The sequence below is a fragment of the Quercus lobata genome, chromosome 5 (assembly GCF_001633185.2).
Source record: "Quercus lobata isolate SW786 chromosome 5, ValleyOak3.0 Primary Assembly, whole genome shotgun sequence".
NCBI lineage: Eukaryota > Viridiplantae > Streptophyta > Magnoliopsida > Fagales > Fagaceae > Quercus > Quercus lobata.
The window spans coordinates 56,996,202-57,016,768 of NC_044908.1; the positions used below are offsets into that span (position 1 = coordinate 56,996,202).

Sequence of the window (20,567 nt, forward strand, 5' to 3'; positions counted from 1 at the left end):
AAACTTGACCCTTGATAACTCCCTTTCAATTTTTTCATCAAGTTCCAATAGCAATTTTTGGCAAATTCTCTTAAGGCTATCCTCCCCTTGACTTTTAGATATGATTGTATTAGCTATTCGCATCATGCTATTACGCCATACTATCTTTGCCTCTTTATCATTACTAAGTGAATGATTGTCTTGTTCATAAGTCATCATCCCCTTCTTAGCCTCTTTTGTCCAACGTTTCAAAATGTATTGACTTGGAATTCTAGTTAAATTTTTTATACTAAAAACCCGCAATGCATGACAACAAAGAATCCCCAATGACTCAAATTTCTTACAAGAACAAGAAATATTATTATTAAGACGATCAAACCGGACAATGCGTACTCTTTCACTATTTTCTTCTTTGACCTCAAAAACACCAATTGTATCTTGGCAATCAACTTGATCCCAAACCATTGCAAGACTATCAAGAAATTGATTTTCAAATAAATTGAATATCTTACAGGTGTAAACTTGAGCTGCATGACCCAAAATGCCACTCTTCTTAACTGCCTTTTGTGGGGCACCTTGCTTGCATCGAAAATCTTCATCCAATTCCGAGGAACGCATACCTGCCAATACATTTTCATATTCAATTACAAACTTAGTGAGACTAATTCATTTATTTGCTATACCATTCAAAACATGGTTCGTGCTCTCACTCCTCGAGGAAGATTTAAATTCAGCTGTGAAAAAATCCTTAGTGAATGCAGTGCTCCACTTATGTCGAATTTTGTACATCATATTAAGCCAATGATGATTCTCAATATCAAATCTTTGTGTCATTTGATCCCATGTCTGTTGAAATTCCAATTCTGAATCACAATATTTTTGGCACTTGTTGAACAAGTACATAAACTCTGAGTTAGAGTTTAAGTCTCCTAAGTGAGAAGGAGCATTTTTTGAAATATGCCACAAACATAGCCGATGATGTGTATTTGGAAACACTTCCCCAATGGCATTTGACATAGCTTGATCCTGGTCAGTGAAAATTGTTATAGGCGATCGATTCCCCATTGAGTCTAAGAATGACTTAAACAACCATTTAAATGAATCTGTGGTCTCATCCAAAAGGAATGCACATCCAAACATCACATTTTGCCAATGGTGATTAACACCTACAAATGGAGCACAAATCAAATTATATTTGTTGGTACGGTATGTAGTGTCAAATACTACTACATCTCCAAAACAATCATAATCAACTCTTGATCTCCCATCTCTCCAGAAAAAATTTGTCATTCGATTTTCTTGATCTACTTGAACTGTGTAAAAAAACATGGGATCTTCTGCATGCTTAGACTTAAAATGATTCAATAAGCTTTGAGCATCTGCAGCACTAATCATTGTCATCTTTTGCATATTCACATGATTATAACAATCTCTTTCGGTAAAACCCACATTTTCACTCCCTCCAACTTCTTTTGTTAGATATGAATAAGCATTCTTTGTACTTATACCTGCATTCACCATGGTATCAATTACATCTGCTTTAGGTTTTGAAATACGACGACCAGATCTTAACAAATGCCTCTCTGATTGTAGTGCAAGTTCATGATTATGCTCTGGATTAAATGCACTAACCCTCCAAACACCATTTTCAACTATGAAGCGAATAAATGCTTTACAACCAGTTCTAGTCTCTAGTCTCTTCGAATATTTCTCTTTACAAAAATCTTCATCTAGTTTAAAACCCTCCTTAGAACATAGAAATTCACGTTGCTTTATGTTCTTCGTTCCATAATAATATCTAGGCTTTCCTTTACGAATACTAAAACCCATTCGCAATGCATAATCATTATATAAAGCATATGCTTCATCTATATTATGGACCACCTTATTCAACAAATTTTCATCACTATTTTCTAGCCTTGCTACAAACATGTAGTCCCCTTCAATTTCTTCAATATCACTTGGTTTGCAAATAACTACATCAATTTTTATGACAAATATAAATATTAGAAACAAAATACTAAGAAAATTACAATACAATAATTATATCATTCTTCTTAACCACCTATGGTACACTTAATCACAAAACTCTAATGTTTAGGCACAGTAACAACAACAATGTTTTAATACCAATTTTTTTAATATTTATTTATTAAATGTATATGCATCTAGTTTCTTATTCTAATATAATTATTGCACTGGAGTTGCAGCTTGTTTGATTATATTGACTTTTTAATATTCTTCTATGCTTTTAGGTTCGTATTTTTTAATATTCTTCTATCCCAAAATTTTTTTTTTTTTGGGATTGACTATGGATAACAACAACAATAACAACAATATTTTAGTCTTAAATTTTTTGGGTTGATTATGGATACTCAATAAAAAAATATTATAATAACAAAAAATTAACAATAAATACAGTAAAAAACAAAAATAAATAAATCATTTATATATGAAAAAAAAAAAGAAGCAAAATCTTAATGATATTTTTCTTCGGCTAGACTATAAAATTCATATCATGTAAATACAACAAATTCAACACATTTTTATATAGTTTTATTTGAGAGCAAGTATATCACCACAAATTCTTAAAGGTTCTTGCAAAATATAAATTAAATCAAAAAAATACAAGACAAAATATACCTTTATCACTTTCCTCCAAGTACATTTGCACCATGCTTTTACTTGAAACCAAATAAAATAGTATTCTTGTTTGTTCTCTCCGCCGCTTGTCTTTTCCTTTGCTTTGTTTTGTTGTCTTTATGGCTTTTAAGCCATTCAGTTGAGAACCCTACTATTACATCACTTATTTTATTGATGTGGGCCCATGTGTTGCTTCATAACCCGCCAACTCAAATATGCAAATTTTAAATGTGCTGGCAATTCAAACGGTAACAGACGTTAACAAATTCTCCTTTATTACAATGAGCTGGCAGTTCAGGTGAGGTAAGCAAATTTTAATTCGTTGGCATGCTCCTATTGGCTGGGACTACAAGGTTAGCATGCTGACCTTGTAGTCCGGGACTAGGCAATAATTTCCCGAAAGAAATTTGGATTCAATAATTAATTTTTTTAAAAAAATATAGTAGACATAAGCCCACACGATTTTTGGTTGATTTGCATTTTTGCTGATATGAGTTTAGATAATTTGTCCAAATGAATCGTTGAAGGACACCATTGTCTTTCTCTTTTGACGGATACTTCCCGCTATTTCTTTGAGTGATTGTGGGGCCATTTGGTCACCCTTTCCAAAACACAGTGTTCAGTGTTTAAACACTGAACACTAGTGTCCAAAATTTTAAAAAATGCGTTTGGTCAACCTACTGTGTTCTAGGTTGTTTGAAAAGTGTTGCTCCAAAAACCATGTTTGAACAGCGTGTTTTGAAATCAAGTCGGAGCAGATTTTAAAACAACAAAACTGTTTTCCAGTGGTACTTCGGTAATAAAAATGAGATTCGAACGGGGCCCACCTGGTCAGCTTTTTTTGGTCATTTGTCTCCTCTCTTTACTCTCGTCTCTTCTCACGCCCCAAATCCTCTCTACTGCTACAAAGATCACACAGCTGCAGTGAACCCGGAACTCTCGACCCACCTCCATACCTCCCTTCACCCAGCGCCATTCCACCTCACCCCTCACGGACCCAACGCCATTAATCAACCGAACCGAAGGTCATGCATCTTCTACACACACCGCATCACCAATAACCCCTATCAATCACAGTAATCCCTTTCTCACAATTAATTCGTCACCTATGAAGCTCTGTTGTTAAGGAAAATTGTTGCATTCTCACACAGTCCGAAGGGCTTTCAGGTAAATATTTCAATTTCTTAATTACTTGTTGCAGCTTTCTTTCACATCCCATTCAATTTCAAATCAGTTCACTGCTTTCCAGGTTAGGGCTAATTTTTAATCCCACATCTTCTTTCAGATGGAACCCTTGCTCTCATCCTCATCCACCTCTCTCATCCATTACAAAGCATCTGCTTCCTCCTCGACTTCGTCCCCTGCTTCGTCCTCTGCTTCCTCCTTTCACTGTGTTCCCTTACTGGTAAGTCTATTTTTGCTTGTTCTGTTGTAATTTTGTACCTAGCTATTTGAAAAAATATTTTCATTTTGTGTCTCTGGGTTGTTGATGATGTGAACTTGAGATCAATAGGTGTAAATGTAAGTTTCAATTGACAAAATTATAGTTAATCAGTTTTGCTTGTTCTATTAAAATTTCGTACCTAGGTCATGCATTTTCTCTTCATTTTCTGGCCTCTGTGTTGTTGCTGATGTGAACTTGAGATCAATAGGTGTAAGTGTAAGTTTCATTTGACAAAATTATAGTGAATCAGTGTGCTTGTTCTGTTATAATTTTGTACCTAGGTCGTGCATTTTCTCTTCATTTTGTGGCCTCTGTGTTATGGTTTGAGATTTAATGTTTTCCTTGAAGTAGAAAGGGAGTATGTATAAATGTTTCTGTGAGAGAGAGACTTCAACTATTATATAGAGTTCCCATCCCCTGCAAATGTCTCCAAAAATTTTAACATACAGTATAAGAAACAGAAACTGCTTCAATTGTTTGTCATGACAAACTATGAAAAAAACCTGAATATACATATAATTTTATAAGAACTTATTAAATGGCAGAAAGGATTCTTCATTTTCCTTCCACAGAGCCACTCTTTTCTTTTACTATTACTTATTTGAATTTTTCATCTTATTATTGAAAAAGATGTTAAAGTTATTATCATTTTTTTTTTAAATTATAAGTTGATGACATAATGAATGTGGTAAATTGGAACTAAGATTTTTGTTGGCCTGCTTGAACTTGGTGTTGCTAATGCTGTTAACCGCTTTGGAGGCTCTTGTTGTTTTGAGTCTGGCCTTTTGGCTTGACTGTGTGTTGTTCTTGATCGTAGTTCCAACTTCTTAAAATCTTCCCCCTTCATGGCATGTATCATGAATTGAATAACTGGAAGTCTCATCTTTTAGATATTTACTGTATAAAAAATGTGTAACTTTACAAGAGTTACAGCAAGTATAATTATTATTATTATTTTTTTATTATTGTTAATTTTTAGGCTTCTGTTTCCATTGTAGATGAAGTCGTCTTTCTTCATTAAAATTATTTTTACCTATCGAAAAAGAAAAGGAACTATGGGTTTCTTTTAAATTTTGTACCATGATAAAATAGGTGGAATGCTATAACATGTTAACGGTTGAGTAATGCTTTGACTTTGGGCTAAATATCTTTTGGTCTGAACCATTCAATTGGTTATTCTAAACAAGATTGCAGGATTGAAATCATATTTTCGTGAGGTAGTTTACCTCATATTTTATTAGTGCCACTTTGTAAGAGACATTGTTTGGAATTTCATTAAATTTTTGTAATATTACAATAGCAATGAAGTTGGATTGCTAAAAGGATTAAAACAGTAATATATTTTAATGGCTGAGTGTGATGACTTCATGCTTACCCAGCATAAGAAACTTTTAGTGGGTTCATAAATGCATATGTGCCCTCTCTTGAAATATATGTAAGAAATGCGTAAAACGTAATTACCTCTAGATTATATAATGCTTCACATTGATGATAAGATATCTGTGTTTGTGTGTGTCTTTACAAAAAACACAATTGTAATCTTACAATTCTCGTCTTGTTTTAAAAGCTTTTCAAGTTTCAAGTTCAATCATTTTTGTGTGTGTTATGTCCTTTCCTGTTTTTTTTTTTTTTTTTTTTTTTTTTTTTTTTTTTTATGTGACCTTTCCTGTTGTTGTGTTTGTCTTCATACTGTGTCATGGTGGTTGTGGTGTTATTGTATAGTTTTTTTATTTTTTTATTTTGAGAGTGGTGTTATTGTATAGATTGTTGTTTATGTAGCAGTGGTTGTCAAGTTATTGATATTGTGTCATGGTCGTTGTGGTGTTATTGTATAGTTTGATGTGTATGTAGCGGTGGTTGTCAAGTTATGTTGTCTGTAGTGTGTAAGTTTCTTGATTATTAAAAAAGGAAGTGATTATTACTAAATAAATAATCTAATAAATAAATTTTAATTATTTTTTAAAAATTTTTTATTTAAAACTTAACATATTAAACAGGGCCCCTTTTTTTCCCTCCTAGTGCAGGTTTGAGTTGTCTCATACTGAATTGCTAATGTTTCTGTCCTATCTTCAGTTTGCGTTGAAACCATAATGTAGAACACTTTCTTCTTAATTTTTTTAATCAATTCTTATATGGTAGATTGCGTAGGATTTAAACCATAGGTTGATGTTCATATTAGCAAGTACTAGCAATGGTATGATTAGTTTGATGAGAACAAAAGTTTGATAGATTAAATGACATTGACCTTTGAACATATATTCAATTATAAATTTATAATATGCTCCTATGCCTTGATAAGTAACTGCTGTTTTTAGTAAATAGTTCCCTCTGTCATAGTAAATATGCCCCTCCTGAGCTCACAATACACACAATTATATAAATATACAATGCCACTAAAAGTGTATGATAAACTGATGCGTATACAATGCATACCTATGTATTTTTCCTTTAGTTTTGTTAAGTTTTCTCTTATATGCCTGCTGGTTGGGTCTTTTAGTGAGTAGGAAGTTAATGTTTTTGAATCCATATCATACAATTTCAAATGATGAGTCTATGTAAGTATACCAAAATTTATTTAGATGGATGATTCCGAGGATAAGAAGTGGCCTGAAGCAGTCGAGAAACACTTCATTGATATCTTGTTAAAAGAGGACGTGAAAGGGAATATGCCTCAAGGCCAGTTCAAGACTGGAACTTGGCAATAGTTATGAATGAGTTTAACAAGCAGTCAAGCACGCGAATAAAAATTACAAGAAGTCACAACTTACACAAAAATATCAATGAATGAAAGGTCAACACCGCACATTCTCCCACCTCATCGCACGTACAGGAATGGGATGAGACCCCATTTCAAATACGGTTACGACCAATGAGGAAGCTTGGGCTGCTGCATTTGCGGTAAGTCCTTTAACATACTCTAAACAAAATTTATTACAATTAGCTATATGCATAGTTTATGGTTGTAAATTAAAATGATGTTGAAATCCACCTTGTGTTCATACTAGCATGGCCCATTTTTTAAACACTGAATGTATTCACAACTAAAAATGATAGTGATAAGGCAAAAACAAAAATTCATACATATGGACTAGCACTATGTTGTAAGTGTATAAGCATTTGATTTCTTCTCTATTTTGTTGCTTTCTGTTTTTGTATTTTATATTTCCCATCTCTTTCTCAAGTTTCCTTTTTCATTTTTTTTTTTTTTTTTCCTTTAGTGAGGTTTGTATGTATGTACTATGTACATGAGAGATCAATTGTGTAGGTGTTTTCTTGAATGGGTCAAATGGGTGTGTAATTCTTAGCAAAACAAAAAATGGATATGAAATTTTGTACATGGTTGTATTGGATGCATGTCTTTCTGTTTGACTTGGGACTATTTTGTATATTCAAAAAGATTATGGTACCAAATTTCAAAGATAGTGGCCATTTAGGTTATTTAATGTAGATGAACTTTAAATGGACCTCAAGCGTTTGTTGCCACACACGAGTGATCTTTTATAGACTTTTCTGAGTTTGTTTTTTGCATAGTTGGTAATATCAAAAGGAGTCTGAAGGGCTTGAAAATGGCTATTGATTATATTTATGAGATTCATTAGTATCATATATTAGATTTCTTGTCAAAAACACTTGAAGTTTAGGTTTAAAGGTGACCCCCTTGTCATCGCCATTATTTTGGTCATATTGACAAAAATTACTTTAAAAAGATAAACCAAAAAAATTGTAGGCCTAAAAAAATTGAAAAAATAAATTGGAAGAAGAAACCCTATTTTAACATGACCAATTGACCATAATAATCACCAACCACCAATGAACAAATGTTTGAAAGGCCTCAACAGCAAAAGTGTGGGCACTCTCTTGGGTGAGTTTAGGTTTAATAATAACCTATCCTCAGCTAAAGCTAAAAAGTTCTTCAAAAAATAAAAAACTTTCCAAGAAAGTTCTACCCATTTGGAATCTAAAAGGTTATATATAAAAAAAAAATGTAAACTCAAAGACAATAGGGTTCCAATGTTGGTGGGGTAGAGGGTTGATTGTAAAAATTATTCATATAAATCATGTAAAGATTACATTATTTTTGAGAAGAGGGGGGAAAAAGGAAACTTACCAATATATGAATTGGCACATCCTTTGAAGAAAATCTTGATGCAAATGACTTGATCTCACTAACAGATGAAAGATCACAGACCTGCACTCTAAATTTAATCAATAGCTTAAGATCAAAAACAAGATCATTGCGATCTTTACAGTTTTGTGAACCATTAAAAAAATAGAAAGAGTGAATATTACTGTTACTCAGTTATTGTGAGTTTGGAGTAGACGTGGCAAAACGGGCGGGTCGGGTCGGGTTCGGGTCGGGTCAATCGAGTTTGCGGGTTAAACGGGTCACGAGTCAAAACGGGTCATTTTTAAAACGGGTCAATCGGGTTGCGGGTCAAACGGGTCGCGGGTTGAGTCGGGTCGTGAGTCGGGTCGAGTTGACCCGTATTTTTCAAACAATTTTTTTTTTGGAAATAGATGCAATCTGTCAATTGTTTATGAGTTCTTTAATTGTGATTAGATTCTCACTAGTGATATTGTTATCAATTACCACTAAACACTTAAATTGATACCCAAATTTGGTGCAACTCCTATTCCAGCTTTCTAGAAACTAATCTTGGTATAATCTTCAATCTATTTAAAGTAGGAAGAGAAAATAAAGGTGGCAAGTAAAAAATAACAAACTATAATGGAGTACATAACATATTAAGTAAAAAAGAATAAGTAAATATTTTATAAAAATTACACCTCAATCTAAATCTACTCAACATTGGTAAACGTGGCAAAACGTGCGGGTCGGGTTCGGGTTCGGGTTAATCGGGTCGCGGGTCAATCGGGTCGCGGGTCAATCGGGTCGCGGGTCAAAACGGGTCATTTTTAAACGGGTCAATCGGGTTACGGGTCAAACGGGTTGCAGGTCAAACGGGTCGGGTCAAAACGGGTCTGACCCGTTTTGCCATGTCTAGTTTGGAGTTATCTATTACTGTTTGTTTTGGGAAAGTGGGACCAATTTACTTGCTTATATTCTTGATATTCTACTTATACCACTTGACAGATGTCATTTTGTTATTGTTTCAATTCAACTCAACTTGACCAAGTAGTAATCCCAACTTTTCATGGTTAACTATATATCTTTTCCTATCATTATATCATATTGGTTATTCTCTCTTGAGTTAAATTACTATCTCATTTGTGCAAGGATTCTCATTCATGCGTTGTGACTAGTTTTATGCTAGCTATCAATTTACCACACCCACCACTTTTCTTTGGGCTTTGTACCAACTATATATAAAGATTAGGACAGTAAAGAATATCACGCAGACTGAGTTCCATTTGATTTTGAACGCATTTTCTAGTTATCTTTTTATTTGAACAAGCGGCTTGTGTTTCTCTTTAATCAAGGTCACGGGTTTAATTGCTGTTTAGGTTTTTGTATAAATTGTTTTAGTTAAATTTTTCCTCTTTTTTCCATAATAGATAATGATTCTTGGTTAATGTTTTGATTTCAAATATGTCATATGCTCTATTCTTTTTGGTCTGAGTCTTTGAGGTATAAACAATATGAATCACAGGTCTATAGAGTGCTAAAGTTATATTATTTTATTTATATTGTTCATTTGCGTAAATTACTCAATGTTACTCTTTTTGTTTTTGGTATCTAAGAGTGGATGGTTATTATAGGGTTATTATAATTACCCATCTAATTTGTATTGGGTTTTATATTAATAAGTCATCTAACCCAATATATACGGTTGTTAATAGGTCAATCATAAATTCAAGAAGTTAAAGAAAAAGGGGCTAAGATACTATGATCTGTTGGGGAGGCTTTTCAATTCAAACACAACCACAAGTTTCCTCCAAATTTTATCTGCCAACCAGCTCCCAACAATGACGAAGAGAGAGAGCTGGATGCAGCCTTCCTATCATCGAGGGTGCATGTCAACTTCAATACCGATAGTCTGGATGATGTGGAGGAGCTGCCCATACCAAGTGAAGCCCAAAGCCAGAGGCAAGCTGAAAAGTGGCCAGCTAAACCATCTCAGTCAAGCGGAAAAAGGAAGAAAAGGCACTCCCTTAAAAGCATGACTGAAGCTGTTTGGGGGTTTACTGAAATGAGGAACCGGAGGGGAAAAAGGTCCACTGAAACTGGAGACTTTGCTGTGGGGGGTGATAGTGAGTCAGTTACAAAAGCTGTAATACTGCTCAACTAGTACACTGATGTGGATCATGTCACATATTGCAAGGTCATGCAGGAGCTTCATAACTTCAAGAGTAGAGCCACTTTTTTGCTATGATGGGCAATAGGAGAAGTGCTTGGATTGAGTTCATTGGGGGTGGATTGCAGTAGTTGTGGGGGTGGTTGAGAATGTGAGCTGTTATAAGGGCTAGTAGGAACTTAATTAGTTTAGTTATTTTGGTTTAATGTGAATAGGCAAACTCTGTATTATGTTTATATTTTGGACAATGTGTGCATGCTACCTTCCTTTATTATTACTATATAATGCTTTGAACATCTATGCAAGTTATGTAAGAAATATGGGATTGCTTTGTTTTAGGATTTGAACTTCTATGCAAGTTATGTAAGACATATGGGATTAGTTTGCTTTAGGCTTTGTGCTGTTAAATTGCAATTGCTTTGTTGTGGCTTTGTGCTGTTTTGTTTGGTGACGTATATATATTTTAGAAAGTCAAATGTGTTCTTTATGCAAACACTTGCTGTTTTGTTGTGGCTTTGTTCACAAAATCAGGTCTGTTGTTTATGGAATTCTTTAGGCAAACATATAACTTGCTGCTTTGTTGTGGCTTTCTTTATGCAAACATAAGTTGCTACTTTGTTGTGGATTGCAAACATAACTTCCTTTCTTTATGCAATTGCTTTGTTGTTTGGTGACATATATATATATATTTTCGGAATTGAGTATATATATACATATAGCCATATATATACATACAACCATATATACTCATTTATATATATACTGACTTATAAATATAGATACAACAATATATATATATATATATACACACACACATATAGCAATATAGATATATATACATATAGCAACATATATATATATATATATATGTACTTCTTTATAGTGGCTGATGTGAAATTTTTTGGCTGCCCACAGGTGTGATTCAGTTATGGCTGATACCGATTCAAATCGTGATTCAGTCATGACTGATCCCGATTCAAATGACTACGATAGTGAGGTAGAACTTGAGATTGCCACAGCCTACGTTCAGCTATGTATAGAGTATGTGCAAAAGTACTACATGAAGCGACCTATGTGCACTAGTATCCTGAGTGGGAGGTCATATGTGATTGAAGTACTAGAAGGAAATCCCCAAGTGTGTTACAACATATTCCGCATGGACAAGACCATTTTAAGGCACTTGTGTAATGAGTTGAAGCGGCTACACCTATTAGAAGAGGACACTGGTATTGTTTTAGTTGAGGAGGCCATTGGGATAGTGTTATATATCGTCAAACACAACGCTGACTACCAACTAACTACCAACCGCTTCCAACATTCTCTTAAGACCATTCAAAGGCTGTTCTGGCGTGCCTTGCGTGCAATCCATGCTTTAGGATGTCTCATCATCCGGCCCGACGCTAATGCAGCTGATCTTCCTCATTCACTTCTAGGGAATGAGAAATATTACCCATGGTTTAAGGTATGGTTTGATTTTTCTTTTTTTCGTTCATAGATAAATTATCACTTTGATTGATTAAAATATGAAAAATCTGTAATAGAGAATTCAAAGAATCCCCTATGAAGTGTGAAAGAGAGTTGATTGCACATAAGTTGAATTAACCTAATTAGAGCTACCTATTTTTGTAACAGAAATGTGTGGGGGCCATCGATGGGATGCACATAAGTGCTTCTGCCCCATTTGGTAGGACCACCGCATTCATAGATAGACGAAGTGACATCACCCAAAACGCGATATGTGCATGCAACTTCGACATACGGTTTACGTATGTGCATTCTGGATGGGAAGGGAGTGCGAATGATTCACGAGTCATGCAGGACACACTTAGACATGCCGAGTAGGAGTTCCCTTAGCCGCCTAGAGGTAAAAAAAAAAAAAAAAAAAAAAAAAAAAAAAAAAAAAAAAAAAAAAAAAGAAAGAAAGAAAAGGATAAGCTCTCATCATGTTAGTCTTAAAGCATGTGATGTGTTGTATGGGTTTTGTGTCCTATGGTAATAGCATCATGTTTTTAATTTTTAGCTAAAATGCACACTACAAAAAAAATGTCCTCTGGCCGCGTTTTTAAAACGCGGCTATATGCAAAAAAAACGTGGCTCTAGCTTATAGCCGCGTTTTTTTAGGCCGCAGTTAAGAACGTGGCCTAAAACCCGTGACTATAGGACTAATGGTCCTATGGCCGCACTTTTTAACCGCGGCTCCAGGTCATGTCCTATGGCCACGTTTAAAACGCGGCCTAAGGCGCAAGTCTATGGCCGCGTTTTAAACGCAGCCGAAGACCTTACCATGAGGCCGCGTTTAAAACGCAGCCCAAGTTAGGACCTTAGGCCACGTTTTAAACGCGGCCTAAGGAGGGCACATTAGGCCGCGCTTAATAAGTGTGGCTATACCCTCCATGGTGAGGGCCTCTACACTTCTTTAAGCCGCGTTTTAACCGTGGCCTAAGGTCCAACCTTCGGCTGCGTTTAAAACGCGGCCTAAGGATTAAGTCTTGGGCCGCGTTTAAAACGCAGCCCAAGTAAGGACCTTAGGCCACGTTTTAAACGTGGCCTAAGGATGGTGCATTAGGCCGCGTTTAATAAGTGTGGCTATACCCTCCATGGTGAGGGCCTCTACGCCTCTTTAAGCCGCGTTTGAACTGTGGCCTAAGGTCCAACCTTCGGCTGCGTTTAAAACGCGGCCTAAGGATAAAGTCTTGAGCTGCGTTCCAATCGCGGCCTAAGACCCCCGAACCCCATTTAGAATTTACCTATAGCCGCGTTTTAAACGTGGCTATAGTTTTTTTTTTTTTTTTTTCCCTTTTCCTGGGCAGAGGAGTTTTCCTGCATTCTTTACAGCTTGCTGCATGCAACAAAAATTTCCTCAAGCAAGAGTTTTCAACAAAATATCCTTTCACATATTTTCTCAAACCTGTCAACAAAATATCTCTAAATGTTTACAATCATGTTTACAATATTTTGAATATCCACAAAGTAACAACATTACAATATTTTAAATATCCACGAAGTTACAATACTACAATATTCCGAATATCCGAACAATCATACACGAAGAGTCCTGCCTATGATGTAGCAGCGCTATCCTGAATATATTATATACATTCTATTAGCAGCACATAATAATGTATTAACCATAAACACACAAGTTTCATTAAATTAGAGGAAAAGTTCGTATTACCTGACAAATTGATCTTAAACTGCTTGGTGTGCTTTGTAAGAAGGCTAATACTTCATCCATTTTCCTCTTTGTTTCGGCCATTTCCTGCTTTGTTTCGGCCATTTCCTGCTTTGTTTCGGCCAGCTGCTGCTGATGCCGTGCTTCTGATTCGCGCATTGCTTCGGCCAGTTGCTGCTCATGCCGTGCATCTGACTCCCGCTTTGCTTCAGCCAATGCTTCGGCGATTTCCTCCTTATGTTGTGCATGCAATGAGGCTATCTGCTCCTGATGCCTCTGCTCTGAGTCAGCAAGTTGGTCCCTCGTCGAATTTTCCAATGCAGTCATCCGTTGGACCGTTTCAGAGGACGATGGCCCAGGCAAACATGGAAGGTTCGACCCACTTCTTCCTGAAGGGGTTGGTCCAAAACCAACCCCACGGACACGTCCAGAACGTTCTTTGCCCATCACTTGAGCGAACGCATCATCATGTGCCCAGAGAATTCCATCGCGACGGTCTCCTTTTAGTTTCCCCCCGTCGTATAAAATTTCTTTCATTTTATCCTGTTTTCATACAAGAACCAAATAACATATTATATTTGCTATAAACATTTCACGCACAAATTAGAAACTAAATAGATTCTGATATAGCGCTTACAATCTTATGTAGCACTACATCACTAATAGGAGTCCCATCTTTCGTGCAGTATGCTTTTATGAAAATATCTGCACGCTCCACTGCTTGGCCGCTTTCTTTTGCCTACATCATATTCAACAGCCTCATTACAATAGTGACAATTTATGTTGGTGATATGAAGCAACAATCGACAACCAAACATAGCAAATGAAATTTGGAACATAACATGCAATATAAATGTTAACAAATTTCGTAAATATGTAGTTTATTACGTTCAAAACGACGAGTTGTTCTCTTCATGTAAATGCTTTCTATCAAGCGGTTTTTGGTACCAATACTCTTGCCCTTTGATTTAATAAAATAGTCATTTCATATGAGGTAACGTTTGAAAAAGTGTGGCCATAGCACCCTTGTTGACAGCTTTGAAGACATTTTCGCCGCATTTAAAACGCGGCTATAGGCCACAACTATAGCCACGTTTCTTAAATGTGGTTATATCTGTTACCTATAGCCACGTTTAAAACGCGGCTATAACCCCCTAACTATTTTTAGAATTTGTCTATAGCCACGTTTCAAACGCGGCTACAACCCCCTGCATATATGCATCCCAATTGTATTGAAGATGTCCACTTTCAACCTATTTAGTTTTCCACAAACAAGGTCACAAGAAACATAAATCACTAACAAAGTGACAAACATAAATATTAATGAAATCACTAATCAAAAACAGGAAACATCACAAGAAATGTCTATTAATAGTCGTAAACATGCAAAAAAGCCAAGTCTTCCTTACCCCAACACTGTGCTCCCCATCAGTACACTAGTTTCTTCAAACTCTTCACATTCATCACACATAATAATTTTAATTCAACCAAACAATATGTACGGAAATTTTTTTGTGAATTTTTAATATCGATTATTTCTAAACCAAAAAGTTTATATTATTGCCGTAATGAATTTGTGGATTGCTTAGTTTGGACCCTACGACATCGTTGGGTATTGCCACCATTACTGTCATCTCCATGCAAGCCCTTCCTCAATGCTAAACTCACGCAGACAAAATCTATTTTAATTTCCATGAATTCGAATCGACCATGTTCTTTCAGCAACAACATAAATAAATAGTATCATATTATGTCAGAAGTTCATTTAAAATAGTAGAGCATTACAACTTGGCTAGTAGGTTACTCTTACCATATTGTCAGCCGTTTGGGCAAAACTTATAGGCCCTGTCCTCGCTATATCCTTCTGTTTTGCACGACTTCTCTTGTTCGTATCACTTATTGTCTACGAACACATTCCCACCAACAAATTAAAACAAACAAATCAATTATAACACTGTACTCTGTATAAATAATTTCCATGAATTCGAATCAACCATGTTCTTACAATAAAGTCATAATAAATAATTTGATTTGAACCAAGCATAGGTAACTCATAATCAAGCAGAAGAATAGCTTGCTAGGAAAGAGTAACTTGAATCCAATTAAGACCAACTAGTGATGATTGGTTGAGGAGACTTCGATGGTTAAATTATTAAACTAGTTGTAGAAATGAAAGTGGCATAATAACAACATTTGCAGCTTAAAACCTGGTAAATTGGAATGATTGAGTATTAATCATAGTAGGCAAAAATAGATTTAGCGAGAACGTGTGTAAGTGGATGGAACATGTCCAATAATATTAAATACAATGTAATTGGTGAGATGTATTAAATGCTAATATGAAGAAGCTTAGTGACGCTTTGCAATTAGATATATTATATGTGTGTGTGTGTGTGTGTGTACAACATCTTAAATAAATATATGTAATTTGCTTATACTAAAAATTGATTAGTGTTTTGGGATTGTAATTCAATTGGTCAGAACACCACTTCTTTTAAGGATGTTTGTTTCGTTTGTACTATGTGACAAAGCAGAAGAAAGGATTCAAAGAAAAGAAAAAAATGTATATGAATAAAGGGATCTATAAGTAGGCTGCAATGTCATCTTGAGGTGGGGACTATTGTGTTTCATATTGCTTGTCCTAAGTATTTGGTACTCATTCCTAGGACGATTGGGTTCTACTGTATACTTCCAACAAGAGCCCTCAATTGGTTTGATCCTTATAGACTGAAGAGCGAACGCCTAGAGACTTATTTGGACATAAATGAAAATTCTTTTGGGCTTGTCAGGCCCCACCCCTAATAAATGGTACGAAAACAATTGTATCCAATGTATGAGCTACTTACCACCAGGCCTGCCTATTTATTTACTCTCTTTTTTGTTAGAGAAACCTATTTTATATACTTGTGTTAGTACAACCTTGGGCTGCGTTTAAAACGCGGCCCAAATACCCCATCACATATATTACCACTAAAAAATAATAAAGCAAGAAAATAGCGCAACCTTCGTTTTAGAATCAAACCAATAGTCAACTAGTGCGCGGTAGTCCTGCACGTCAGCCCAAGATGGTTGCTTTTCAATGACCTCTTCTTTCAACGCATCTTTTGGGTAGCATTTCTTTTTTAATTTACTCCTTCGGTTCCTTCTCAGCTCCCCTAATAAGCGCATTGCCCAGTTCATTTGATTAGCCGGTTTCACAATTTCTGGGTCAATGATCCACTTTTTCTGAAATGCAAAAAATTGAGTTAGCATCGTGCAAAAATTCACCCTACTGAAAATGCCATTTAGCACATACACGGCTATACATAACAATTAAAAGTAGCTTGATTTGATACAACCTCTATCGCTGCCCAAGCTTCTTCTTTGCATTTGCGGTCGACATGCGTCCAATTACTTGGCATAAGTGGGCAATAGTTGTTGCATAAGCATAAGGTGCCCAACCACCTTTTGAATGTTTGCCCGCTTTCTCCAACCGGTTGCATGCTCCCATTTAACCCACATACAAGTTTCTTGTTCGCTAGAAGGGCCCATATTCGCTGCATTAGCGTTATTCCACGTTTTTTATTTAAATTATTGGATATTGGGGTTTCCCGAACTGAATCTTCTGCACGCCCATCAGTGGATGGTGCGGTTGCGTGGACCAAATCGTCTGCATATAGTAAACCATTATTAGGATACACATTTCAAAGTTCACAATTAGAGAGAAGTCACTATATATAGCTCAAGTGGTCAACTAACATGATATATGTGATCTTTGTAAATGTGGACATTTTGATACTTAAAGAAACTGATAATAACAAATAAGTCGATGTCTCTATCTAAAAGTTGTTTTTATCCCTTACAAAAATAAAAAACTGTTTCTATCCAAGAACAATCAATTGCATGAATTTATCAATCATACAAAAAAAAAAATCAAACACAGAGAAGTGTAGCAAAGAGAGGAAAAACAAAGTATGAATACCAAATCCAAGTTGAACTCTAACATTACTAATTTCATTGACATAAAGAGAGAAAACAGATAACCATCTCTGAAATCATGTAGAATAAAAATAATATTACATAAAATCAACCCAAACAGTTAAAACAAAAAAAAAAAAAAAAACTTTATTGAAAAACCAACCTGACTTTGCATTGGATGAGACACTATAAACCAGCAATTCCCCATCACACTAAATCCAGAAACATGAAGTGTATGTGCATGAAGTGCACATGAAGTGTATGTGCACATGAAGTGTATGTGCATTCTAATCCCCACCAATCTTTGTTCATCACTCTCCAACATGATCTCATTCTTTTCCTTTTGTGCCCATCTCTTTTTGTTTTGCCTCACGCATTCACACCACGGTGTGTAGTTCCCCCAATTGAGATTCTCTTGATCAAAGCTTGTCAACAGTTTTTTTTTTTTTTTTAAATAATATTTTTAACGTTTCGTTTCTTCCACCTTGCAAGTAGCCATATAGTGATTGTAGCAAATAATTTTTATATGGTATATTTTCAGAATTGTATTTTTAGATTAACTTTCTTCTTTTTTTTTCGGTTGTATTTTCTAGATTGTATTTAATAATTTCCACATGTGATTTTGTAATAAGTTAGAATTAGTTAGTTTGTTAGGTATATTTTCTTACGCTATCTCTTGTATTGGTTAGTGAATAGTGATCTAATTCGCATACAATCAATAATACTAGACATTTATTTTTCACTCTCCCTATTTTTTGACATGTATCAGCAATAGTTAAAAAAAAAAAAAAAGTTGTAAAATTTTTGATGTGACAAAAGTAAACTTAATTAACTGTATATTATGACTCAGAGGGAAAAAAATTAACCGTATATTTTTGTGGGCGCAGGTCGTCCAGTTACTCAATCCACAATTCCGGAGAGATGGTCCCAGGCCTCTTTGACTTCACCAAATTGTATTTCATTGAGCCGCCACATGTCCATTTACTGGACGTTCTAATTTCTGTTTTTATTTGTTGGGGGTGAACTAGTTTAACATGTATAACAAATTTCTGTTTTTATTTGTTGGGGGTGAACTAGTTTAACATGTATAACACTGGCACACACACACACACACACACACACAGTGTCATATTAGTGTCCATTGCTGGAATTCTCCTTGACACTGTAAACCATACAATGCTATATGATTTTAAGGGTACCTAAGAGGCTCATTCTCTTCGAGTTTGGAAAGTGCTGTTAGTGCCAAGTTAGCGGCCTGGTGAGAGCTTGAGTTCCGAAAGGCATTCCTAATCCTAAGTTACATCGGGGAGTAAGTTTTCCTTCCTTTTATTTATTTTTATTTATTTGGCCCCCTGCATAATAAGCTCTGAATATTAAGCTGCAGACTTGTTTTTTCTTTTTTTATACAGAAACCAGCTCGAGCATGTTTTATACAGAAACCAGCTCGGGCATGTTCACATATCTGCAGATGAAATTAGATCCTTAAAGCATTTAGGAATGGTAGATTTTGAGGAAAGAGTTTGGAAGGCCTTCGGACAAAAGTACACCATCAACTATGAAGACCGACGAAGGGTGAATATTATGTTGTTATTGTTGTTGACCTGTCATGGTTACTGTGTCTTGGCTAATTTCTTAATCCTTGAGAAGTCCGCTAAAGATACAGAATCTTCAAGTTCTTTGCTGTGTTTTCTTTTTGGTGGAAAAAAGAGTTTTTGCTTATCTAAATCAGTAATGTCTGCTTGTGCATTCTTTATTCTCTTCCATTTCTATTTTCTGGGTGATTCTTGAATGCATGCCCTCTTAGTATGTCCACACAATTTATATGAATGTAGGACTCTTTCGTTGTGTGCTTTTTTATGTTCTAGATCAACTAATCAGGAAATTTCCAACAAAGCAGAGGAGAGAGAGAGAGAGTTTTAACCTAAGATAATTTATAGTTGTGTGATATGGTAGACTTTGGAGAATAATTGTAATGAGAGGTGGTAGCAAGTTGCCCTGATTTAAAATTCCTTTCTCAGTGAGAGTAAACCTAAGCAATTATCCAGTTACTGTGGTTAGGGCCATCTAGCCTATTACCATTAGCATTTTGTATGCAATCTTGTCAAATGTTTCTAAAGTATAATGAGGTAAGTCAACTATTGAATATATTCAATTGAATTAGGAAAAGAAAGGAATATTATCTTATGCAATGTGGATAAATTTAAAACTAATTTTCAACTATGTTTTGGTGGCAGCCTCCCTTGTATCGACTCCAGCATTTGTCAAATTCACCTTTTCTTATTTTTGGTGTCTTGCAGACTCTTGATTGGGACATGAAAAAGATGCACATTCAAACAACAAAGCAAAATAATATATATGTTGCCTCTTATATAATCTAACAGTTAATCTTCTCTATTTATTTACTAGGTACATTATTAGTATGCCTCTTATCATTTTCTAATGCCATATTCATACATGATGTGCACACTTGAAATTGTTACGATTACAAAATGCATCTGAGCAATTTTACTTGATCATGTACCATAGTCGTAGAAGGTGAATTGCATTGGAGCAAATAATTCAGCTGTAAAACTGTCCCAACAGACATAAATATTTAAGTTCTACTTGAAATTACTGCTTGTCAAAGCAAACTAGATAACTGATTTCCTTCAATCAAATTATGATGCATGAAAATGCCATAATATATTTCTATGACTGAAATATAATGCCAGTTGACGAAGCAAGTTCATATGCATTTATATTGAGAGGGTTCAATGATGTTAAGTTTAACTTGGAAGGGTTAGACGTGTATCAAAAGTCTAAGGCCCTTGATTATAAACTTCTGATTACGCAACACGATTACACTCAATCCATGCAACGTGTTAGAAAAGTTTTAGCTATGCAATGATTCTCCTAATTAAGCCTAATATTGCATTTTTTTTTTTAATCAAGTTACTATTTCTTTGTAGGTTGACAAGTGAGCATTGCGTATATATAATCGTTGATGTTTGAAAGATGGTTTTGTTACATTAATGTACTCCTTAGGGCATAATAAATTTGTAGATTATAAGATAAAACTTAATTCATATAGTAATTAACAAGAATAGAGAAGCACTATCTACCTTGGGGCAACACT

The 20,567-nt window shown here is 35.2% G+C and overlaps 3 protein-coding genes across 6 annotated transcripts in view; 1 reads left to right on the forward strand and 2 right to left on the reverse strand.

Annotated features, from left to right (window-relative positions):
- Positions 1-250: 250 nt before the first annotated feature.
- Positions 251-2,656, reverse strand: LOC115990759 (protein FAR1-RELATED SEQUENCE 5-like). Its single transcript, XM_031114552.1, has 4 exons — positions 2,623-2,656; positions 663-1,955; positions 373-599; positions 251-268 (listed from the first exon to the last, which is right to left on the reverse strand). The coding sequence occupies exons 1-4, from the start codon at positions 2,654-2,656 to the stop codon at positions 251-253; spliced, it is 1,572 nt and encodes a 523-aa protein (XP_030970412.1).
- Positions 2,657-3,419: 763 nt separating this feature from the next.
- Positions 3,420-20,567, forward strand: part of LOC115988529 — a 39,993-nt gene continuing 22,845 nt past the window's right edge. Inside the window, exons 1-4 of one of the 4 annotated variants that reach the window (XR_004091563.1) lie at positions 3,420-3,789; positions 3,908-4,027; positions 6,646-6,964; positions 9,869-10,990. Coding sequence is in view for 2 of the 4 variants with exons in the window: in XM_031112100.1 (XP_030967960.1) it covers positions 11,252-11,785; positions 11,956-12,165 (744 nt within the window). In the remaining 2 variants the exon portion in view is untranslated. Of the gene's footprint in view, positions 3,790-3,871; positions 4,028-6,645; positions 6,965-9,868; positions 10,991-11,238; positions 11,786-11,955; positions 12,188-20,567 lie in introns of those variants that run through there. The other 3 variants (XM_031112100.1, XM_031112099.1, XR_004091564.1) reach the window with 3 other exon arrangements.
- Positions 13,217-13,839, reverse strand: LOC115988530 (inner centromere protein A-like). The gene is made up of 2 exons (XM_031112101.1): positions 13,499-13,839; positions 13,217-13,403 (listed from the first exon to the last, which is right to left on the reverse strand). Exons 1-2 carry the CDS (start codon positions 13,820-13,822, stop codon positions 13,383-13,385), a joined length of 345 nt encoding a protein of 114 aa, XP_030967961.1. The 5' UTR covers positions 13,823-13,839; the 3' UTR covers positions 13,217-13,382.